General features: G+C 38.9%; 3 protein-coding genes across 3 annotated transcripts; 2 read left to right on the top strand and 1 right to left on the bottom strand.

Annotated features, from left to right (window-relative positions):
* The first annotated feature begins 2,650 nt into the window (after positions 1-2,650).
* LOC146548860 (XK-related protein 8-like) lies at positions 2,651-6,090 on the top strand. Its single transcript, XM_085262850.1, has 3 exons — positions 2,651-2,958; positions 3,478-3,710; positions 5,360-6,090. Exons 1-3 carry the CDS (start codon positions 2,651-2,653, stop codon positions 6,088-6,090), a joined length of 1,272 nt encoding a protein of 423 aa, XP_085118976.1.
* A 4,892-nt stretch (positions 6,091-10,982) lies between these two features.
* Positions 10,983-15,074, top strand: LOC146548861 (XK-related protein 8-like). Its single transcript, XM_085262369.1, has 3 exons — positions 10,983-11,327; positions 11,607-11,797; positions 13,655-15,074. The coding sequence occupies exons 1-3, from the start codon at positions 11,020-11,022 to the stop codon at positions 14,320-14,322; spliced, it is 1,167 nt and encodes a 388-aa protein (XP_085118495.1). The 5' UTR covers positions 10,983-11,019; the 3' UTR covers positions 14,323-15,074.
* Positions 15,075-16,285: 1,211 nt separating this feature from the next.
* Positions 16,286-21,370, bottom strand: LOC146548862 (interferon-induced very large GTPase 1-like). Its single transcript, XM_085262243.1, has one exon. The coding sequence runs from the start codon at positions 21,353-21,355 to the stop codon at positions 16,976-16,978; it is 4,380 nt and encodes a 1,459-aa protein (XP_085118369.1). The 5' UTR covers positions 21,356-21,370; the 3' UTR covers positions 16,286-16,975.
* Positions 21,371-25,438: the final 4,068 nt, after the last annotated feature.

Below are 25,438 nucleotides of genomic sequence, written 5' to 3' on the forward strand. Positions count from 1 at the left end.
GACTTTGACAGGTTGATTCTTTTCAGCTGGTACAGGAAGTGCATCGTCTGTGCCTTCCTGATGAAGTAGATGATGTTTAGCTCCCACTTTTAGGTCCTGGGAGATTATGTTTTCAAGGAAGTGGAAGGACCTCACTGTCTCCACGGGGCAGGCCTGCAGGGTCTGTGTTATGATCTACTTAAAACTCCAAATATGCAGCTAGAGTCCTTTTGCAAAAAAAAAAGCAAACAAAACATAAACAGTAAAAATTTAAGTTATGCAACAAAAAAAAGTAAACTTGGTAACGGACTAAAAGAATAATTCATTCAAAAAATGTATGCAACAAGTAATGCATGTTTGATCAGGATCTTATCAGCTGCTGTTCTTTCTCACATGTTGCACACACATGAATGAGTCTGCTTTAGGTCTGCTCTCAATACTGGAGTTAGGGAGCTGCATGGACAGAGGGTGTAGTGCAAAGGATGCTCGGCTGTCTGCTGAGATTCCTGCACCTGTAGAAACATTGTGTTTACAAGCAAATGAAATGAAAGCACTGATTCGTTTGGCAGCTGCACTGTACTCCCTTACAGAGGTGCAGTAGTTAGCCTCATAGTGAAGTAGTATCAGGTTCAAATCAAGGCCGAGACCTTTCTATGTTTGGTTCACGTTCTCCTCTACAGGTACTCTGGTTTCCTCCCATAGTCCAAACACATGCTCCGTTAGGCTAAGTGGGAATTCTGACATGGCCATGGCTGTTAATGGTTATCTGCTCTCTGTGTCGCAACAGGCTGACAACCTGCCCAGGTTCTATCTTGCTTCTCACCCAACCACAGCTGTGATAACCTCCACCAGCTATGAACCTAGTTTTTAAGTGTTTTCTGGTCATGTCTCCATTTTCTTGTATTCAATAGGTGGCTGATGACATTTGACGTTTCACGTAAACGGATGCAAATTGTTTTGTTTAGACAATAGTGGCTCGTTTTTATGCACGAATACCTGCTGTCATAAGCATGCTTACAGAGAAACTCAACTCAGCATATTTGGCAAGTAGTTAAAGGGGAACTGGTTATGTTTCATGTTGTTCTGGTTTTCAGAGATGCAGGAATACTAAAGAGGTTTGTACAAATCCTCACCACTGACTTTTCTGATCTGGGTGCCACACTGACAGTCACTATCATTCTGCAGATTGGTGCAGATTTTGTGATAGGTTCAGTTTCTTTTTCAATTTCAGGCCATTTTCATTTAGAGAAGATTCCTGATTCCAACTTGTCACAATGTCTTGGGATGTGCACCAAGAATAAAAATACTCTTTCATGAGAAAATGTGATTTTATATGGTCAAAGGAGCTTGTAATGAAAAGCGTCTGGACTTGTTTAAGTTGCTTGTACTCTGGGGCCTCTGGATATCTGGGGGCTGGATCTCCTCCATACCTGCTTCATACCCTGGTGGACGGGGCTGTGGCTCCCCACACTCCCTAGCAGATCGTTACATGGAGAAACCTTTGGAATACAAGCATGCTGATCCACACAGGTGTACACACAGGTGTACACACGGGTGTTCACAGACGCGGACTACACCTTTCTTGGTTGCTGCCTCAAAGCACATTGTGCGCTGTCTATCTTGCGTGCTGCACAATATCGTTTATTATTTAGTATCTACTGATATCTACTGCTAGCTAGTTTATTGTGATGGTGCTGTTTTTTTTATTATGTTGCTCTTTGTTGTTTGCTTTCTCTTCTGTTTTTTTCTCCATACAGGTGACCCAGGTGTTTTTTTTTTTGTTTTTTTTTTTTCTTTCTTCCCCCCCTTCTCACCGTCTCTTCTCCCCTCTGGTTTTCTTTCTCTCCCTCTCTTTCTTTCATTCTTTCTCCCTGTCCTGTCCCGTTTGTAGCAACTGAAAATAAAATAAATACATAATTATAATAAAGGTCAATCAAATGGACCAATATGGCAAGGCCATGATGATCCACTTGGTAAAATAAATCCGCTTGGCATCTTTCTTGGCCTTAAGACAACAATTCTGATGGCTAAAGATCCAAACGGGACACAAAATAAATAAATAAATAAATAAAAATACCTAAAAAAAAATAACAAAAAATGAACACAACTTAAACAAGTCCAGACGCTTTTCTTTGCAAGCTCCTTTGACTATGATGACCTGGATGACTGAGAATCTTCACAGACGTGATTTTATTTGCAATTTTGGTCAACTTCCTTTAAAAAAATGGGCCAATACTTGCAGGCTTTTGCAATTAAAGTACAAGTACAGCACTTTCAAATCTAAACATTTATTTTGCATTTAAATGCATTTCTATTAAATGTGAACATAATAATATTTATAACAGATAAGGTGTGTTAAAACTCTCTGACTGTGATCAGTTGCAGATCTTTTTTTTTTTTTTTTTTTACAAGTTCTACTGATTTTTCAATGGAATTACCACAGCATTGTTAAAGGGAAACCTTTCAGTAGGAGGAGTCTACATGTATGGAATATGCCGATACATCTTTAAGACGCTACTGAAAAAAAATGGGTGGATCAGTTTCTAGGAGGTTTTTTTTAAAACCAAAGTTTGGTTCTCACTGTCAGTCATTCACAGGTTATATGTGAGTTGTAATCAGCTGTCAGTTATAAGATGCAGCTGTGTTAGAAGCAGGCAGCGGGACAGAGAACATGTCAGACACTCAGGGTGAGTCTAAATACTCCTGCTGGGATTTTCTCATCACTTGCGTGGGCCTGCCCTTGTTTCTGACTGACATAGGACTGGATATATGGGCCGCTGTTATCTTCTACCAAGAAAAGGCATACGCCTGCCTCGGTGTTCTGCTGCTGCTACTTGTGGGGTCAACACTGCTGGCTCAGGCTTACAGCTGGCTTTGGTACAGCTATGACCAGTTTAAGATGAAGACAAAGGTTGAAGGCCTGCCTACCCAGAGGCAGCTCATGGTTCTGCACGTTTGTCAGCTCGGAGTTTACGTCAGGTAGTATTAAAACAATAATAATGTGTGTAAAGGCTGAGGCTTGTGTGGGAAGCTTAAATTTATTTGCCTGTTTCTAGACAGGTGCAGTTTTTTGTAGAGTAATTCATAGGAAACACAAGCTGAACCATTATGTGTTGTGCAGCTGAACTGTACTCCACTACAGTGGTGCACATAGTATATACAGTAACTCCAGCAAGCATCAGTCTGCTGCATTAAGTAATCTACACATTATATCATCTGTTTCATTCACAATTTTTTTTTGCAATATTTCTGTGTTTAAATCAACTGTTGTGAACATGAGAATGTTAGAAACACAAGCTGCTTCCTTGGTTTCAGAAGATAAACTGAGAACACATTTTATTTCCTTCATCAGAAGTGGGTAAACTGGTTTCATTTGCTCCTTTTCACGCAATGAATACCTGCTGGCTCACAAGAATGGTTCCAGAGAAATTAGTCTCAGTGTAGCTAGAAGGAGGATTCGGTCTGACTGGTTATGCTTCATATTTTTCTGTTTCTCAGGCATGCAGGAGTCCTGGAAATGGCAGTACAAAGCATGTACAATAGGCTCCCTGACCCTGAGAAAGGTGCCCTTACGCCAGGAGAACAGAAACCTAAGACTGAGGACATTACCGTGTCCTTGACCCACGATCTAAGCATGTTACGGATCATAGAGACATTTTCAGAGAGCGCCCCTCAGCTCATGCTCATGCTCACCATCATTCTGCAGACGGGCCACCTGGATCCTGTGACAGGTGCAGTTTTACATTTTTACACAAAAATGTATTTTTGAAATCTGTCAAAAAAATTTCACATTTAGAATGGACTGAATTCACTGAACTGAACCCATGTTTTTAAACATGGCAGGTGCAGGACATTTTTTTCATTCATGTATAGTCTGGTATGTTTGAGAAAACAGTGAGAGTCACTGTGTTCTTAATGATTTAAGTGAATGCTGAGGTCCTGAAGTAGAAACACCTATAGGAATGTCAGTTAGGTTTTTTAAGGGTAAATTCAATAAGGCGAGATCTCTTGGAAGAATTTAACACGATTTTTTGAGATAGAGAAATTAACGGATTTGGTAATTAGACTCCAATGACCCCTCATGGCAGAACTGGGTCCCAGCAGTTATAGGATTTAGGACAGGGATGGTGATGATGGTGAAGACAGAGGCTTGCATAGAGGTCTGGCTGAGGTGTCTGAGGTGGATGAGGGGAGGAGCTGGATTGCATGAAAAAGAATCTGAAAGGGAGAGTGACACAGAGCACAGATTTAAACCGTGCAAAGCGGAAGCTGATTGGCTCAAAGAAGGCGGGCGAGAAGACGTTTGGACAAGAGTAATGATGTTAGTGTGTCCCATGTGATGACATGATTATAAAATCAATAGCCAACCTGAGATTTCAGCACATTGTGCTAAGTTGAACCGGTCGATCCTTCCAGTAACACTTCTACAGATTTTAATTTCATGTCGTTGCTTGTGTGAACATTCAAGTTCCCCAGTAGGACAAGAGAGTTCCCGACCAGCGTACTTTCAGCAACCAGCCCAGACACTCCAAGATTGTCAGGTACACTGAACTGTTATTTGACACATGTGGCAACAGTCAGCACCTGTTCCCTGAACTGAAGGCACAGGGAAGCAACCCTCTCATCCACTTTGGAAAACCGCAATGGAAAGTCACCAAGCCAGAGGAGATACGAATATATCCACCCCTGAGCGCCACCTGTCACTGTGAGCAACTCCAGATAGGAACATTGTCTATCCCCTCTCCAGACCCCAAAAAAATTACAACACAATTACAAAGAATTGGTAACAAATGTCACAGTTACTGATCAGGAATAACTATCAAAAAGTATAGATCAATCAAATAATTTTGCCTTCATTCTAAAACATATTCACGGCTCCTACATTAGCCTCTAATTATTAGTCTATTATACATAATAATTTTTTACATTATCCAAATTCATAGGAGACGTGACAATTAAAATATTTAAAATACATATATCAACTTTCACTTCCTGCACATATGTTGTCCTCTTTCTTCCGTCTTCCATGTGGCAAGTCCATAAAGGTCAAATAAATCATAGATAATCTGTCAGAGTCTGTCTGTCACAATCAGAGTCAAGGTTAAGTTCAAAGTGTCACTCCTCATCCTGCTTCAGCTTCCTGCAGCAGGCAAATCTTCATTATTGCCCAATGCAGGCAGCTGCTCTTTGTTTTGATGTGCACCGCACATCCAGTATCTCAGAAAATTAAAAATTAAAATTGTTCATTAAATATACTAAAGTCTGCTGATTCTGAGTAGACATATCCAAATTTGATAGATTTTTATTTGGAGTGAACCACTTTTTCAGTGTTTGTCATTTGCATCTTGCTGGTTCTGACACTGTCTCTTGTTCCCTTCAGTGTTGAAGGCTGTTGGTTCAGCTTCAGCTATCGCCTTCACTGTGACGGCCTACCATCGCTCGCTGCGCTCTTTCCTGCCTGACAAGGAGAAGCAGCAAATAACCTCATCAGTCATCTACTTCACCTGGAACCTGGTTCTCATCTCTTCCCGTCTCACTGCTCTCGCTCTTTTCGCCTCCGTGCTGCCCTGCTTCATCTTCGCCCACTTCATCTGCTCTTGGCTGGTTTTATTCTTCTTCGCTTGGCGATCCAAGACAGAGTTCATGGAAAGTCCTTGTGGAGAATGGCTTTATCGAGCCACTGTTGGCCTCATTTGGTATTTTAACTGGTTTAGTGTGGTGGAGGGGAAGACGCGGTACAGGACTGCGCTCTATCACGGGTATATACTGACTGATATTTGCATCCTCTGTGCTGTGTGGTGCTGGAAGATGAGCACAGATCCTCCTGATTTTGTGATAGAGCCCATGCACGCTTTAATCACAGCTGCCTGTGTTGTTGCAGTTTACGTCCTCGGTCTAATACTTAAAGCTATTTATTATAAACTTTTCCATCCAAACCTTGACAAAAATAAGATTAAAGGGACCAGCAGAGAGCAGCAACCTGTAAATGAGCCAAATATGGGTGATGAACCGGACGCATGTATGTTTAGAGCCAAAGCAGCCCCCTCCCCACCACCACAACCATGTTGTAATAAAAGAATGAGGAAGCTGGCTGAGAGCTTCTACTGCTAACCTGTTTCACTTTCACAGGAAGCTATAAAGAGACCGAGTCATCACAGGGCTGTGTGTGATTAAGGACTCTTTTTTTTTTTTTTTTTTTTTTTTTTTTAATTTCTTTGGAAGTGACATTAGAAACAGCAGCATGTGACATCACGTGATGGCGGAGCTTCAGTTCATCCTTTGTCATCCTTTTTTTTTTTTTTATTTTTTTTTTTTAATAGGACAGGGGGAAAGAATAAAAGAAAGAGGGGGAGAGGAAGAAAGAAAACCAAAGGGGAGAAGAGACGGTGAGAAGGGGGGTAAGAGAGAAAACAAACAAACAAACAAAACACCTGGATCACCTGTATGGAGAAAGAAAACAGAAGAGAGTGGCGCGGCTGCCCCTCTGTGGGTCTTCCTTGGTCTCTTGTGTTCTGGGGGCCTCTGGATGTCTGGAGTTTTGATCTCCTCCATACCTGCTTGATACCATAGAGGACAGGGCTGTGGCTCCCCACACTCTCTAGCAGATCATTACATGGAGAAACCTTTGGAATGCAAGCATGCCGATCCACACAGGTGTACACATGGGTATTCACAGATGCGGACTACAGCTTTCTTGGCTGCTGCCTCAAAGCACACTGTGCGCTGTCTATCTTGCGTGCTGCACAATATCGTTTATTATTTAGTAACTATTGATATCTATGACTAGCTAGTTTATTGTGATGGTGCTTTTTTTTTTTATTATTATGTTGCTCTTTGTTGTTTGCTGTCTCCCCTGTTTTTTTTGTTTTTCTTTCTCTCCATACAGGTGACCCAGGAGGTTTTTTTTTTTTTTTTTTTTTTTTTTTTTTTGTGATTAAGGACTCTAACCTGCATGATTAACCACATATACAGTCGGCTCAAGTTTATGATTTCTGCTCACTATTAACTGGCTCTACTGTCTAACAAAGCATTTAAAAATGCCATTCAATGTTTGTTTTCCCTACCTTTAATCTTCAGGTCTGTAATGTTCTTGTATGAAATAGTTATCTTTTGCTATGAAGACATGTTCTTCCATGAGTTTCCAGTGGCTGTTCAGTCTTAAAGAATATAGTCATGATTTTTAATTAAAATATTTTATGATAATTTAAAATAAAAAAAACATTTCATAAATAATATTTCAGCTTCCAGAAAAGGAAGCAACAATATTTCCTGGGTTTAAAAAAAAAAAAATCTATGTATATAATTTGTTTTTTCTGTCATCATGTCATTGTGTAAATTACTAATTGAATTTGAAATCTACTCAGTTTTTAAGATGTCTTTAATTATGAAAAACAGCAGACTTTTTAAAAGTTTTTATGCAGATTTTACTCTAAAGTTCCAAGATAAGTATCTAATTAATTTAGGTGCTCCTATTGAGACTTCTTTGCACCAAGATTTGTTTGATATATAACCCTCAAGATGTTTTGTTTACATCGATATGTTTTGGTCAAACTCTGATGTGAGCCTTCCAATTTCACCTGCTTTGGATGTTTTCAGCTCTTTCGGTGCACGTTTTCAGCAGTGATGAGCCTCATCTCAGTCTTCCATCAACATGCTATCAGGGTTAAAGCCACATTTTAATGAATAATTTGCTTAAGGCATATTTAGAAACACACCATATGAAGGTTCTTTGTTATAAATGTTTATATTTGATATTTTATTTGTAATAGTTGATTACACTTGCCTCTTGCCTAATTTCATGCTTGCTTAAAATTCAGGCGCTGCTGACATATAATCAGTTTTGTGTTCTTAGTATCAGCCTGAGTGTGTGCAGAGAGGCTGTTGTGTTAGATGCAGGCTTCTTTCTTTATTAGGATTTTATTCTGGTTTTTCTTTCCTGACAAACCTCACATGAACTTGTGTCTGCTCCTGGTGTCAAAGCAAAATCATTCCTGTTATAACTACAACACAAAATTCTACATAATCATCTCATGGTGGGTAAAAGTCCTTTGAAACACTCCTGAGGATCGACTCCAAACGTTTATCGTTTCCATGTTTGGAGCCCCACCTCTGATAAATTGGTCAGCAAATCTTATCACAGGGTTTTGATGGGAAATAGACAAACTGAACCAATCAGTGAGGCAACAATTTCCTTTGTGACATAAAAGTACTTCCCCGTCTTATCACCCTGACACATTTTCACCCCTAAAGCTCCCAGGCTTCAACAATTAGTTAAATCAAAGAAGTTTCTTATTTGTTACAAATAAAGAAAGAAAATATATCACACATGAAATTTTATGACAGAAAATAGCCTTATTACCTTAAAAAGTTTAGGAAATGATCTGTGTGGTCTGTCTGAATACAACTGAGATGTTTTTCATATGGATTAATCTTCCATCAGAAACCAAAACTTGTTCTTTCTATACTGCAACAATTCTTATGAAGAACTCCAATGAAAACCTTTTGAAAGTTGTAAGTTGTATTCATACTAAATATGTTGTGAATATTTTCTGTGGTTTACATTTGTAATTCAGTTTCTTCTCAAACAGTTTTTCATATGAAATAAAAAATACAAACTGAGTCTGAAACTTTAAAACATGTATTTACATTATATTTAAATCTTACAGAAGTGTTGGGAGTAAACCGTGACTATTCTCATCAAATAATTAGCAATAATTATTATGATAGTGTTCAATTTTCAGGGTCTCTTCACTCCTAATGGCCTCACATGTCTTATTTTGTACATTAGCATGTTTACCATGGAAAAAGGAACAAATAAATTCCACTGAGTATTACATGATCATTATGAACTATTATTATGTATTATTTAGAGCTATGGTATATATTTCAATAGACACTTAAGACCAAGTAAAAAGTGAACATGCTGAACGGAAGCAAAGGCCTCTTAGTTTTCTACATTTTTGCTTATTTTTACTTGGATTCACACTTTGTTAAAGCTGCTTTTTATATTTTGATCTACAATAAAAACACCACAAATCAAGGATTCTGATTGTTTAAGTGATACTGAATGTTTTACACAAAAGGAAAAAAGAAACTCTTCTTCAAAAGCTGAAACACATCAGACTGTTGAGAAGAATATGAGCGTATGTTCCAAACCTTCATCACGTTCCCTCAACTGAAACACATTTCTTTAAACTCTGAGCCGCTGTGCATGTAGAGTGTTCATGGAGACCTTACAGATGCAGTGCAGAATTGACTACACCAAGATAACACTTAATGACAATGCAGATGATATTTCCAGTTAAGCATACGGACGATGGTTAAAAACACAACATAGATATGCACACAGTGACACAAACAAAGCTACACAGAAAAATATTTAAATAACAAGCAGAAAAGTATTGCACTGTCATATTTCTTTGTCTTGTGTGCACAAGTGTGGACTGTCATATGGATTAGTGATGATCACTTAAAGTAACTGCGAAGTTTTATAAAGTGATCTCTAAATTCTCATATATTTCAGTTTTGACTGTAGTTTTCTGTAAATGTAACAACTTTCATAAAAAAAATTTAAATCAAAAAAACACTATCCTGATCCTGATCCCAACCAGCTAGGACACTCTTATCATTTGATAAATGATTTGATAAACAATTATTGGTTATTTAATAAACCAAATAATTTATGCTTTTATCAGGTGTCTGTGACTTTTCTCAGACAAGAATTATGTTTAGTTTCAAATGAAAACAGTAAAAAAGTTTCATGGTTTAGGAAACTGAGCACTAAAGTTCACAGGAAAAAAAGCTGTTTTAATAAATTAACTATGTCAGTTGAAAGAACTTATCTGTCTTCACAGCACACCACTGGGATGTAGACAACAGTCGGCTTTATTCATCCCTTGTGGGGATGTGTTTGGTTTAAGTGAAGGAGCCTAGAGAAAACAGGGGAAAGGGCGCCCCCTGGCCTGCATCAGTGGAAGGTGCAAGCATAAGACAGGATATGATTTAACCACATTTTGTCACAATATACAGTACTTTTAAAAAATACTGTATCATGATTTCTTATTTTTCAGCTTATGCCATGGCTGCAGTAATAGGAATACCAATCACAAAGGCTGTACAAAGGTCTAGTATTATTGTGGATGGCCATATTGAAAAAATAAGCCCATGTGTAGGAGTTAAAAACAAAAAAATGCTAAATCTATTGTAATGAAATAATCGTCAAATCACCAACCTGATCAGTAGGCGCCCTGCTCTAAACGCATTTCTGTGTGTTTAGATAAAAAAAAGCTAGTGTTTATCTCACTCACCCACTCCATGTTTGTTTACTTTGTTATCAGAGCTGACACTAAAATCTTTGTTTACTTTAGTTTCAATTCAGACTTGACCTGATCTGATATCAGACAATTTAAAGTTAAAACACTTGCACATCAGTAATAGTTGATAGAAAGTGTTCAGATAAACTTTTTTTTGATGTTTATCAGATATTTGGATTGGGAATCAGTGACAGTGATTTGATGCATTAATTGTGTTGAAAATTTGAAAGTATACAACATCTACTACTTGATTATTTGAAAAGGTTTTTTTCCAATAGCACAAAGAATTTGTGTTGTATTCTGTTTATGGGGCATAAGCCTGAAGGACACGTGTTGGAGTGAGAAATAACTTTATTAAATTATGAGAAGATCTGAAATATAAATGGTTTAATGCATTCGGAACGATCTCTGCTGATATCAAAAGTCCAGATCGTTGCTTATTTTTCATTTTTCTCTCGTCAATCTTAATGTGTTGATGTTGATTTTTTCTTCTTCTTTTATTTTTGTTTTTACAGTTTTAGGTTGTTTTAAGTTGTAGTCATGTCTCGGTGGACATACTACAGTTGATTATATGTATGCATGTGTGTAAAATGGTACAATATGTCTTTAAGATGTGTGGATCAGTTTCTAGGAGGTGTTTTTTAAACACTGCCTCTTTCAGTTTCAGTTTATGAGCTGTCTTAAACCTTAACATATAGTTGCTTTAGAAGCAGGCCATCTAGTCAGCATGCCGGGCTCAGAGGATGAGTTTAAATGCTGCACTCGGGACTTTCTCTTCACTTGTGTGAACTTGTTGTCTTTCCTGCTTGATATAGGGCTGGATATATGGGCTGCTGTGTCCCTCTACAAGCAGAAGGCCTACGTGTACTTCAGCCTCCTGCTGCTGTTTCTCTTGGGCTCGTCCATGTTGGTCCAGGTGTACAGCTGGCTGTGGTACCGCTACGATGATTTTAAGATGAAGACAAAGATTGAGAAGAAGCCGAGCCAGTGCCAGCTCAAGCTGCTGCATGTTTTCCAGCTGGGGATCTTCTTCAGGTTGTTTCATGATGATATTTGTGCGTTCATAGAGCCCCAGGCACCATCTTTACATTTCCTCACCTGTTCCTTGAAATATTTGATTTATAGGAAATAAATTTACATGAACTTGTTTGTTTGGCAGCTGCACTACAGAAGTACACACCTGTAGTAACATTAAATCATCTTAGTAAAGCCTGTTTTGTTCGGACGTTTGTTGCTCCTTTTCTGCTTCGAGATCTTTTCAGTTCAGCGTGTCTGGCGGGAGGATTTGTTGTAACTGGTTTTTCTGGTTCTCAGGTATGCAGGAGTCATGGAGAAGTCTGTGCAAAGCTTATACAGAAAGCGCGCTGACGCTGAGAGTGTGGCCAAGTTTCTGAGACAGGATCTCCGAATTTTGCGCTTCATAGAGACGTTTTCAGAGAGCGCCCCGCAGCTTGCTCTCATGCTCACCATCATTCTGGACAAATGTCGGCTGGATCCTGTTACAGGTACAGTTTGTTACTCAGCTTTTGATCACGTATACTTGGATCACTCAGGTGTAGCTTTTCATTAGAAAGTAGAATTACGAATAAAACCACATTCAAAGTTTTCTCATCTGTTTATAACTTGAATTCCAAAAGAGTTGGGACGCTGTATAAATTGTAAATAAAAACAAATTCCAATGATCTGCAAAATTAATAAACACTTATTTTATTTACAACAGAACATAGAAAATATATCAGTCTCTCATCAAGCTCATTTTGAGTTTGATGGCAGCAGCATGTGTCAAAAAATAGGAGCAGGGTCAAATTTCCCACTGTGTAGTTTGCCCTCTTCTTTTAACAACAGACTGTAAATGTCTGGGAACTGAGGAGATGAGCTGCTGGACATTTGGGAGAGGAACACTGTCCCATTCTTGCCTGATGTAAGATTCTAGCTGATCAACAGTTCTGAGTCGTATTTTTTGTTTCATGATGCTGCAAATGTTTTCAGTTGGTGAGAGATTGTGACTGAAGGCAGACCAGGTCACCCAGACTCTATCGTGAAGCCTTTATAATACACGCAGTATGCAGTTCAGCCTTGTCTTGCTGTGTTGTTTAGTTTGTTTCTAAGGCTTTCGCTACATAAAGGTCTGTATGGGAGCAGGTGTTGTTCTAGAAACTTTCAGCATTGATGGTGTCTTTCCAGATGTGGAGGCAGGGTACACCCTGGACAGCTCACCAGTCTATCACATAGAGACAAACAACCATTTACACTCACATTCAGGAGCAATTTGGAATCACCAATTAACCTAACTCTAATTGTGCTACTGTTAGGGGAGGAAACCAGAACACCCAGTGGATTGTGGATTTGAACCACAAAGCGATGGCATACACGTGGTGTGTGTGTAGCTGTCTCTGCCTCTTATAACTCCAGTGGTTTTTCTGCAGTTTTTGAAAACTCATGTGATCTTGTTAATTTCATGAGTCCAGAAACTAACCACTCTTACTAGATTGTAACAGGTCATCTCACCAGGAACAAATTAAGTTGCTGAATTTCATACAGATCCTTCATGATTTAATTACTTTCACCATAGAAACATGAAATTATTTTCTTCAAATTACAAGTTAGACTTTTTTAATGTAACAACCACCCAATTTACTTTTTTCGGTATACCAAAAAAAAGTAGAGGCGGCTGATCGACTTGACTGAGATGGATGCCTTCCTCAAACCACGATCCAAAGCGTGAACTGAAATCCTGTGCAGAGTTGCAGGATTTACCATTGCTATATCATTGACTTACTTCACTCGAACATGATATGAACAATTTAATCATGTAGTTTCTACACTATATAGTTACACTTAACTTTAAAGCATGAGTCACTTGTGTTAAATACATGCAAGCTGCTTATGTAAATCCAAGAGCTGGCCAATCCCTTTTTTCCAGTGTAGATGATGAGGAACACTGAGGAACATTTTTCTGAAATTGTTCACTTACTTGTCCAGCCTTCTTTTGCCTCCATGAGACGTGTTGCTACCATCAAATTCAAAATTGCTTCAATTTTTGTGTGAAATCTGGTCATCAAATTTTGGAAAGTGAAATTGCAGCAGACAATTAAAAGCATCTTTGCTGGAGCTCACACTGAGATGTGAATAGAAGAGAAATAAATATACTAACCTATTATAATTGGTTGATGTGAAAATGTTAAATGCCAAATGATCGCTGTTTCTGTGAAAACAAACATCATACAGTTGAAATAATAAAATACTGAATGACAAAAAATGTTTGAAAATATTTGGGGTTGCTTTTTGAACTCGTAAATTACTTGGATCTTCTAACAAAGAATCAACGTTTGTTCTGACTCTGTCCCTCGCTCTCTCCTCAGTGTTGAAGGCCATCGGCTCGACTTTGTCCATCGCCTCCTTTTTGACCACCTACGATCACTCAATGCGCACCTTCCTGCCAGAGAAGGAAAAACACCACATGATCTCGTTAGTTTTCTACTTCATCTGGAACCTGGTTCTCATCTCTTCTCGCATCGCTGCTCTCGCTCTTTTCGCCTCCGTGCTGCCCTGCTTCATCTTCGCCCACTTCATCTGCTCTTGGCTGGTTTTATTCTTCTTCGCTTGGCGATCCAAGACCAGCTTCATGGATGACCCTCGTGGAGAATGGCTTTACAGAACCACTGTTGGCCTCATTTGGTATTTTAACTGGTTTAGTGTGGCCAAGGGGATGAGGATCAGGTCCGTGCTCTATCACGCATATATCCTTATTGATATTTGCATCCTCTGTGGTTTGTGGTGCTGGAAGATGAGCACAGATCCTCCTGATTTTGTGACACACCCTTTAACCACGGCTGCCTGTGTTGTTGCAGTTTACGTCCTTGGTCTGTTATTTAAAGTTATTTATTATACGTTCTTCCATCCAAACCTTGATAAAGATAAGCTGAAAGGGGCCACCATCACAGAGGAGCAACCTGAAGATGAAGAGCGTCCCCTTAAGGCCACTGACAATAAAAGAATGAGGAAGCTGGCCGAGAACTTCTTCTGCTGACCTGCATCATTTGACATCCACAGGACGTGGAGATTAGAAAGAGACTGAGTCATGTAGGTCACAAGGCTGTGTGGGACAGAGGACTCTGACCTGCTGCTTGATTAACCACAGATACAATATCTTATGATGTTACTCAGGTTTATCTGGGGATAAATTTACAGAAAACACTTTTCTCTGTATTAACTTGTGCTTTCCTCTAATGAAGCATTTAAAATGCCTCACTTGTTACATGCTTGTATGAAATAGTGATGAGTTGACAAAGAGATGAGTTTGCTAATGCTAATGAATGGGTCTGCCTTCCTGAAAAATATGACAGTATTTAACCAGTATAAAAATCATGTTTACAAAAATTTTTAAATGGTCATTTTAAAGCTAGAACGTTGAATGGCCTTTCAACATTTGTGTGTGTGCTTTTTAAATTCCCATTTCTATACCATTTTGTGAGCATCTTTTTCTTACGTAATAGTTGTGATGTAGGAGGTGTGAAATAGGTATGAAGGTATTAACAAGGTATCGACAACGAAGCAGCAAAAATACAGAAAGCGAAAAAAAAAAAAATAGAAACATAGAAAGATTAATAAAACCATTTTGATTGCAGGTGTTAACATGTAATTTAACACATATTAACTATGTAACCTTATACTGTATTTGAGGGTTGAAGTTGTCTGTGTGTGAATGTGCACACGTGCATGTGTGTGCAAATACATAAATATACAAAGAACTCAGAAAATCTCAGATATTTCTGTTGCTTAGTGTGGAAAAAGGAAAAAACCAATTAAGTAAACATGATCAGCTCATACTATATCATCCATATGCTGGTCTCATGTGTTTGTTTTCCCTTTTAATTCTCTCATTTCCCTTAATTTTCCTCCTTTTTGTGTTTACATTATATATTAATGTGTCAGTACTGTGTTTCTGTAAAAGAAGCAAAATGTGCACAGGTTTTAGTTTGTGGATGTTTGGAATCAGGGCAGAAGTTTCAGAGGGTCAAGATGAGAAGGTCACAGAGGAATCACCGACCTTCCAGTGACCTGCCTGAAGCATATTAAAGGGTCCAGCCGGTGCTGTGCAGGCTGCTCCTGGGATTTGTACACAGTTAAACTGCTTATTCACATTTCACAATGTGATGTAACAAAGCAAGTACTTTGACATTTTTACTGCAACCATATTTGAGTATTTTCCAGCCGGCCATTTGTGCTGTTGCAGCTGTATGGTGAGCCAGAGTTGTGCAAGCTCATAGTGATTTTGAACACATTGTGTTAAGGTTAAACAGTGAGTTTCAAGCGCATCTCCCTGGCTTCTAGTTGGAGATCAGGTCCTGTGAGACACTCACAGAGGGAGTTTTTTAGTTAACTGTTTCAGTTAATGCAGCTCCAATATGAATTACCAGTGACAGCCACTAAAAAAACCAAAACATTAACACAAACTTACAGCAAGCACATGATAATCCATTGTAGTGTGTAAAAACTGAGACGGCCTTGTATCAGCACAACCACTGCTACCAATTTCACACTTAAATTGAAGAGTACTGCGCCATCTAGTGGTAAGTACTCTGTAATTTATGGTACAGGTACAGCCTGAGAGAATGCCTGAGTTTGTGAGCCTGAGCTCAGGCCTAATGCACTGACTTAACTTATTTACAAACAACTCTCCTCACACATTTGCTGATCCACCGCGGCAGAAGTGTAGCAAAAGTTACACATGAAAACAAAGTAACTGAAACTTATTTGCAAATTTACAAATCTGATCACACAAACAGCCAGTTGACAGAGAGCTGTCAGGTTTGTTTCATCTGTTTTTTATCAGTTGTTGATGAATTTGTTGCTGCTCCATGTCAGTGCAATTTATGAAATATAAGGTTAGCAGATTTTGACAATTAGATGGACTATTCTGCATTCAATGTTGTACATAATGAAAAAAAATCAAGCAATTCAAATGAGATGAAGCATAAACTATTTTATTATTTAAGACATAGAAAACAAAAAGTTGTTCAAACTGTTGATACATGTCTTTTTTCACTTGACTAAACACGCAAAACATTTGCAAATGCAAACAAATAATAATAAAAATCATTCCAGTGCTGAGACAAAAAAAGAGCTGAGATGAAATAAAAGTCGACTTAAACAAAATTCAGTGTGGATATAACAGGTTTAGATGAAATTAGCATAAGACAGTCAAACAGATCTCAAATCATATATCTGTGAGAATAAACTTTAACTTAACATTGAATCTAAATCTAAATTACAAAAGACGATGTTTTTGTTGTGGTTTCAGATGCAATGTTTGAACTTAATGATCAAAGAGTGTTAACATGTGTTTGACAGCAGTTTTTAGATTTAGTTTCCTTACATTTTTTGACTATTTGATAAACAAAAAAAAAAACTTTGTTATAAACAGGTGAATGATATCCCAATTAACAAAATTAGGTTAACATGTATTTAACTGGAAAACACCCTGAAAGCCTAGATGGACGAAACATTGAGAATGTGACTTTTGTATTTTTTGTGAATTAACTTATAGTCACTCATAACATCTTCATGTTAATAATTTATAGAATTTCCTTTTTCTCACTCACTGTCACAGCTGGATTCATGGGTTGTTAGGTGAAAACAAGTATCATCATTTTCAGCAGATTTGCAGTTTCTTTGGCTCATTAAAACATTTCATCCAGATTTTTAATGGCTTCATCTTTAGATAAATATTTCCATTGATCTGGAATAGCTCCTCTGCCCATGAAGTTTTTCCCATAGTGCTTTTCCAGTTGCGTTTGAAATTGACAAACAAACCATTTCCAATATGCCAGGTTAGACCCATCAGGGGTGATGCTCCAGGTATCATACGGTGGACCAGCAGTTTTGTACTGTTTGTAGGGAATGGCTTTCTGTGAATCAGAGCTAGGATAAAAACCTCCTTCACTTGCAACATTTGTTGTGCAGAAAATGACGCTGAGCTCTTTAGTTTTTCTATAGTGCCATCCTTTTATCCCATCAGGTCGATGAAAAGGAGTCCTGTGGTCATCAGGACTGTGATCTTTCATGGTGTTGGTACAAACAGCTGCACAGAATGGACAGTTTACCCAGCAGCAGTTACAAAGCTGATCTATGAGGATTTCTTCAGGCTTCTGCCTGGATTCCTTCAGCTTATACAGTGACAGGCTGCTCATCTGCTCAGTGATGGATTTAAATCCTTTTTCTATCTCTTCCTTGAGAAAGTGAAAATGTTTTATGTCACTGAAGTTTTCAGAACAAATGTTGTCAAATGTCAGCACATCCTTTAGAACATTAGAAAAATCATTCAGCCACATGTCTGTGTCTCCTCTCTGATTTTGGACCTTTTGTGTTGCAGTAAATAAAGCCTGAGTCACACTTGTTTTGATGCCATCAACATTTTTCTTGAGTATATTCACAGCTTCATCTTTGTGACTCATGTAGATGTATTTCTGTACTTCTGCTTTAATGAAAGCTTCTGTTTGTCTCCTTGGATTTGTGATGTAAGTGATGAAATCAACAAAGTTTTCTTTCTCAGCGAGTGACTTCAACACATGTTTGTCCGATTCCAGTTTATTCTCACTGAATGCTGGGAAATTACACCTCATCCTTCCAGCGAGATCAATGGCAGTCTTGTTACAGACAGCCTCAACAGTGGAAACTTTCAGCTTCTCACAGATTAGTTCTCCAAGCACAACAGCAGATGCGTTTTCTTTAAAAAAGCTTCTAAAAACTGTGTTATACTGTGTTTTTTTACTTTCTAAGTAAGCCTTGGCATCATTGTTCTTTACAAATTTTTCCAGGGACTCTAGAAGCCAACTCTTTGCTCTGTAGAACACAAACAGTAAGAGATCAACACTAAACTCCTTCCTCAAAGTATAATTCTTCTCTGACAGAAATTTCTGCAATTCTAATGTTACATGATTGGCTACTTCACGCAAATAAGTTGTTGAGTAGCCTCTTGTAACTACAGGTTTGCTTCTGATTGCATCAAGCGAGTCTTTTTCAGCTTTGTCAATGAACGATCTGATCTGTTGTTGTTCTTCATGGGAGAAACCACTTGAAATATGTTTTTGTATAAAACGACTCATCCGATTACTACTTGTCATCATATAAACTGAATAATCACCAACGTCTGATATTTTCTTGTATTTTCCACTTGTTTTACATTCATCTACGAGATCTGGCTCAAAACTAAGTTCCTGAAGGATCGTTAACTGATCTTTTTCCAAGTTGATGTCTTCAACAGGTTTTGTATCTGCTGTTAATTCAGTAACCCAGCTGCTCCAAACAGAGCTGAACTGTCTCTCAAGCTCCTTTTCATGTTTGGCCTTATCCTTCAGCTGCTGAGCGAGCTCTTTGCTCTTCTGTAGCAGTTTGTTCTCAAACTCTGATTTCTTATCATCCATCATTTTACGACCTTTCTTCTGCTGGATAATGCCATCCAGTTTTATTTTTACTTTGTTTGCATGTTCATCACGAAATTCTTTAATTTTGATTTCAAACCGTCCTCTCCACTGAGCCAAGATCTCTCTGTCTTTGTCATCCTCAAAGTACTTTATCATTTCTTTTCTGACTTCTTCATATGTTTTACTTGTTTCTTGAAAAAGATGAGATTGTTCAACCTCATGAAGTTTTCCATTTTCAATTCTGTTATGAAGTTGGCTTTCAATGGTCAACATGTTTTCCCTCAGGGTCCAGGTCCAGCTCCCATACTGGACTTCCAGTTTTCTGTACACTGCAATTTCATGTGTGTTTTTAAAACTGAAAACAAAACTTTCATTCAGCAGTGCAGTCCACAGGTCCTGGATGTTTGTTTTGAACTGTGAGAGAGTGATCCCAGCAGACTTTGAAGCTTTAGAGAGGATGGTGTTCTTCACTTCCTGGATGCTCTCACTGTAACCTGGATTTGGAGGAGCCATGGGTGGACTGCCCTCCCACAGCTGGGCACAGTATTTCACATCTTTCTGAACATCAAATTCAATGACATCACTGAAGCACTCTGCATCACAAACTTCCTCTTTGGCTGCTAGTTTGGCCATCTGGTCCAGTTTTTCCTGCAGACGTCTCTTTCCATCCATGTTTTTCTCTGCTGCTGCAACATCTGTGACATTCTGGTGAACAAACACACAACTGGGAGAAAGTTTAACTCCCTTCATCCTCATGAAAGCCTGAACAACAATCTGCAGAATGTCCTGCATCTCAGATGGATTCTCTCCAAAGATGTTGATCAGTGTCAGGTTTCCAAGACCAACAACAAGTGTTGCCAGTTCATTGTCATGATGAAGAGTGTTGTTACCTTCTATCTCAAGAGCACGCAGTCCTTCAGTGTTTACCGCTAGAACATAGTCAAACTTCCAGTCTTTCTTCATCTCCTCTGATACTTTGAGCAGCTGCATGAAGGCACCTTTGGTGCACCTGCCAGCACTCACTGCAAACTGCAGCCCAAACATGGTGTTCAGCATTGTTGATTTTCCACTGCTTTGTAGGCCCAAAACTGACAACACAAAAACTCTCTGGTCCCCCAGTTTCTTGATGACTTCTTCTAAAAGACTGGAGATCCATGTTAAAGGCACATGACCTGCATCACCATCCATCAGCTCCATCGGGTGTCCTGATATCATCAGCTGTGCAGCCAGCTCAGGGTATTTAGACCAGTCAGTGTTTCTGCTCTCTCTTTGTGTTGTTTTATGGGCTTCATAGATCTGTCCCATTTCTCTGAAGATGTGCTCCAAACCAAAAGTTGCAGACTGAAGTTTCTTTGATATGTCTTCAAGTTCAGTTTGTGTTTTTAATAACAGATCTGATTTGTCCTGTTTGTTCTTCAAAGCCAAGACCTTAGACCACTTTTCATCATAACTTTGGAGAATTACAGAAAGATCATCTGTGGAGAGGGCATCTATGAAGATCTGAGTCCATTTTAGGAAATACTCTCTGTCTGTTTCTGGCAATGATGAGAGACTTCCAGTGAACAACTGCATCAGTTTACTGCAGGAAGCAGCACATTGTTTCTGACGTATTTCCATCAGTTTCTTATCCCTTTTACTTTTCTCCATTTCAATTTCTCCTCTGAGATGAAACAGTTCTCTGTGTATTTTGCTCCACTGATGCCACAGTTTGCCTTGACAAGGGAGAAAATCATCTTTGATCTTTGAGACATCCTTCTTATCATTTTTTAGCAGATTGTTTATTTTCATAGCAGCAGATTTCCCTTTTTGACAGGCTGGGTCAGTTTCATCCACTTTGATTCCAGAGAGCTCAGCCATGGATTCAAGCTGGAAGGATGGTTTCAAGCTGGGACCATCAAGAGAAAACAAAACCTCTCTGATGATCTTTTCTAGCTCTTCAGATACATCTGAGTGGTTTTTGTCTTTGAGGCCCATTATGTACTTTCCCTTTTTTGTCTCCACAGCATCACGACTGTCATCAACAGTTAAACAAATGAGAGGCTTCTCAGCCTTCAAATGAGATGACATTAAAGATCGAATTTCTTTATTTCTTTGCAGAGATGCCATAAGAAAAACAATGATTGAAGATTTTTCAATCAGTATGTCATGCTGTTTTTTATTCAACAGAGCATCACCATGGAGATTACAAAAGGCAATGCAGTCATTGAAGGCATCATTGGATTTTCCAGCAGGGCAGTACCAGGCAATCTCTGCCACACCATCCATCAGATAGCGAGACTTGGTGCTTCCTGGGCAGTTTCTGTGGAAGAAGGTGTCGTGACGGTTGCTGATCAAAGTGTTGATCAGCTGAGATTTAGACACTGACAAAGAACCCAGACGGAAAAATGACACTAAGGGTGTTTCAGCTTTGTAGACTGGAACACTCTTCATGGTGACAATGTTGGGGTTATCTTTGATTTGAGTTACCTTCCAGGTTTTTGTTATTTGTCTGAAAGTCCACAGAGGACACTCAATCTCCTTTGTAACTGGGTCAGGAACAAGTAAAGGTAAGGCATACTGACACTGAGAGAGCTTTGTAATCATCATTTGTTTCAGGAAGCTGTCTGAGCAGTGAAATACTGCCATCTGAACGTCCATTGGATGCACACGAGGATCTTTCTTATTTGTGTCTGCAGTGGTTTCCAAGAAATCCTCTAGATCTCTGTCGTCATCTATAGATGACTTAGTGTCATCATCTATCAAAGTGTTGTCAGACACTGAGATAGATGACTCAATGTCGTCATCTATAGATGACTTAGTGTCGTCAGATGACTTAGGACTGTTTGGTCTTACAGGAATATATCTGGCCCTGTAGTCCAACATTATCAGCCTGTGGAGAAAAGTGTGAGCTAGATCTTTCTCAGATGTTACATGGTCCATCTGTTTCCCAGGTGGACGTATTTGAAGAAAATTTGCTGGTGACAACTTCTGTTCAACTTTGTCTTGAAGATGAAGTCTGTCAAGCAGTGTCTCAGTTTGACTCGGTTTGTTTCTGCTGATTTCTTTGGAAGCCATACCTGACTGTATTAACAAATAAAGAGGTACTACATGTAATCAAATTACATTGTCATACGGCAGAACAGAGTAAATACTCATTTCGATCTTTTGAATAAAGGTTTATTCTCCTATCTTCTTGTTTCCACTTATGTAATCATCGGTGGTTTCTGCAGGATAGCATGAACCAGATAAGCATTATACACAGTGCATGTTGCTGCAAATCCTTTCAAAGTTATGAAGTCAGCAGTTTATATATTTTTTGCTTTTTGTGTTACTGTATAATGAAAAATTGTACCGTTGTCATTGGTTTTGGATGATTCATAAAATTTATCTCCTGATTTTCTCTCCTGGTCATCATTGTGATCACCCAGTGGGCCACTCTGAGAAGTAAAAACATTACCCTGAAATTTAGCTTATCTGGTTAATACCATTGACATATATAACAACAGAATTAAAAGGTCTTGCTTTGTACTTTATTGAGAAGACAGTAAACCATTTTAGAATCGATTTGACTGATATTTATATATATAACACATTTCTAGTCTTATTGATTACTCAAAGTAGCTCATCAACTACATCAAGACCTGTCCTGATTTTCCAATAATGACTTGATTTAATATATGTGATCGCAAACCTAAAATACTTTTTGCTGTCAAGGGACAGAGGAAACCACTTGTTTAAGCTGTTATTATAATCAAGTGATCTGAGGGATTGCTAAACTTCTGCATTCCTGCTCCTTATTTTCAGACTTCATAAATGCAAGAGTGTGTGAAGGAAATCTTTCAAACCCCTACATGCTGTTCATATTTGAACCATAACTGACCTGAACCATCACATGGTGGTTTTTGTTAATTTTTTGACCCAGGCCAAGAATTCCCCCATCATACATTTCTATACAGAATTTTGAACTACAGACTTATTTAGAGTGTATAAACAGACAATCTAGCACTCACAAATGGATGATTAATCCTTGATAACATTTCAAGAAGCAATGCTTGAGTAATGTTTGTTTTTAGAGAAACAAACAAGTTATTAAACAATGACACGTTTTACCTCAGACAAACAGCCATAATATTTTTTTATATATTTTCATGAGGAATATTGTAGAACTGAATGCAAACTGTTAAACTCCATCCTTACTGCTTTTTTATAAAAAAAATCCTTACTTGACATTTATAGTTATCAATATTAAGTCAACATTAATTAACGCTCAGAACATAAAACACAAAGAATATATCCTTAAGGCAATAAAAAAACCTTTAGCTGTCAGTTAGTTTTAGCTCATTAACCTCAGAGTAAACAGATCTGTTTATTATTTGTTTATTTTTAGATTCATTTGTAACATTGCAGGTGCAAATGTAATTACATTTATGTAGTGCTGCAAGTTCATTATTCATGCACAATTTAGAGCCGAGTGTGAAGCAGCGGGAATGAGGATCAGCACCTCCAAATCTGAGGCCATGGTTCTCAGCCGGAAAAGGGTGGAGTGCCCACTCCGGGTCGGGGATGAGTTCCTGCCCCAAGTGGAGGAGTTCAAGTATCTCGGGGTCTTGTTCTCGAGTGATGGGAGAAGGGAGCCGGAGATCGACAGACGGATTGGGGCTGCAGCTGCAGTAATGCGGACACTGCACCGGTCCGTCGTGGTGAAGAGGGAGCTGAGTGTAAAAGCGAAGCTCTCAATTTACCGGTCGATCTACGTCCCTACCCTCACCTATGGCCACGAGCTGTGGGTAGTGACCGAAAGAACGAGATCGCGGATACAAGCGGCAGAAATGAGCTTCCTCCGAAGGGTGGCTGGCCTCTCCCTTAGAGATAGGGTGAGAAGTTCGGCCATCCGGGAGGGGCTCAGAGTAGAGCAGCTGCTGCTCCACATCGAAAGGAGCCAGCTGAGGTGGTTCGGGCATCTGACAAGGATGCCCCCTGGGCGCCTCCTGGGCGAGGTGTTCCAGGCATGTCCCACCGGGAGGAGGCCCCGGGGCAGACCCAGGACACGCTGGAGAGATTATATCTCTCGGCTGGCCTGGGAACGCCTTGGTATTCCCCCGGATAAGCTGGAGGAGGTGGCTGGGGAGAGGGAGGTCTGGGCCTCTTTGCTTAGGCTGCTGCCCCCGCGACCCGGCCCCGGATAAAGCGGATGAGGATGGATGGATGGATGGATGGAATTTAGAATAATCAATTAACCTACTGTCATGGGAGGAACACACAGCTTTAGTAATGCAATGCAAAATAAAATTTTACTGTTCTCATAAGAAAAAAACGCTTGTATTAGAAACAGAACAAAAGGAAATAAATCATTAGGAGCTGTCTATGCTGCTTCACCACAGGAACAGAAAATAAACAACCTGAGAAATCTAAAAGTAGAATTAAACGAAAGAATTAACAAGAGAAAATAATTTCTGATGCAAGTGCTGCATTTGAGGAACTTTGAACATGTTGATAAATCTGGAAAATTCCTTGCTGACCAGTTAAAGCTAAATAAAGAAAAATACATAGGACTGCTTTCTCTGATTTGCACAATATTTCTAAAATTAGAAACATCCTGTCTCAGAGTTATACTAAAAAAAGTAGTTCATGCATTTATTACTTCTAAGATGGACTACTGTGATTTATTATTAGATTATTATCAGGTTGTCCTAAAAACTCCCTGAAAGCCTGCAATTGATACAAAATGCTCCAGCAAGAGTACTGACAGGGACTAGAAAAAGAGAGAATACTTCTCCTATATTGGTTTTTCTTTGTTGGGTCCCTGTTAAATCAAGAATCAAATTTAAAATCCTGATCCAGGTCCCTCTTCTGTTGAACCATCTTCCAATTTGGATTCAGGAGACAGACACCTTAAGATTAGGCTTAAAACTTTACTTTTTCATAAAGCATATAGTTAGGGTTGGATCAGGTGTGCCTGAATCCTCCCGTAGTAATGCTGCAATAGGTGTAGGCTGCTGGGGGATTCCCATGATGCACTGAGTATTTCTTCTTCAGTCACCTTCCTCACTATGTGCTAATAGACCTCTCTGCACTGAATCGGGCTTGTTAATAATCTCTGGCATGTCTTTTATCCTGTTTTCCTTCTGTCATTCCAACCAGTCATAGCAGATGGCCCCGCCTCTCCCTGACCCTGGTTCTGCTGAAGGTTTCTTCCTGTTAAAAGGGAGTTTTTCCTTCCCACATAGCAGGTCATATGATTTTTGGGGTTTTCTCTGCTTTCTTTGTATTACTGTAGAGTCTACCTTACAATATAAAAAGCCATGAGGCAACTGTTGTTGTGATTTGGGGCTATATACACTGTAAACCCCAACAATTAACCTGATTGTGGATACATCAATTAAAATCTGTTATAGTGTTTAAAAAACTTAAAACTTTTCTGTTCTCTGAATGATATATATGTAGTTATAATTGTACACGACTCAGGGATTGAGAGTAAACACTGCTTCCTTAATTATTATTTTGAGTAAATGTTTTTTCTGAGCTCCCTTTTAAATGATTATGTACAAAAATGTGTTAACGACACACTTGAGAAAAGTGTTCCAGCTTTGGATGGAAAACTGGTGGGGTTTTTTTCAGCAGCAGCCTCATAGTCAAGTGTGTTTTTTTATCTTAATATTTTGGTTCTCATTAGCAACTTTTCTGTTCCCATATTACTTAGCTAGCAGTAGCTTCTATCAACAACGATTAAAAATAATAGCC

Source organism: Mchenga conophoros, linkage group LG22 (genome assembly GCF_057382185.1).
Source record: "Mchenga conophoros isolate Kocher_MC1m ecotype Shallow Benthic linkage group LG22, M_conophoros_male_GT1.1, whole genome shotgun sequence".
NCBI classification, from domain to species: domain Eukaryota; kingdom Metazoa; phylum Chordata; class Actinopteri; order Cichliformes; family Cichlidae; genus Mchenga; species Mchenga conophoros.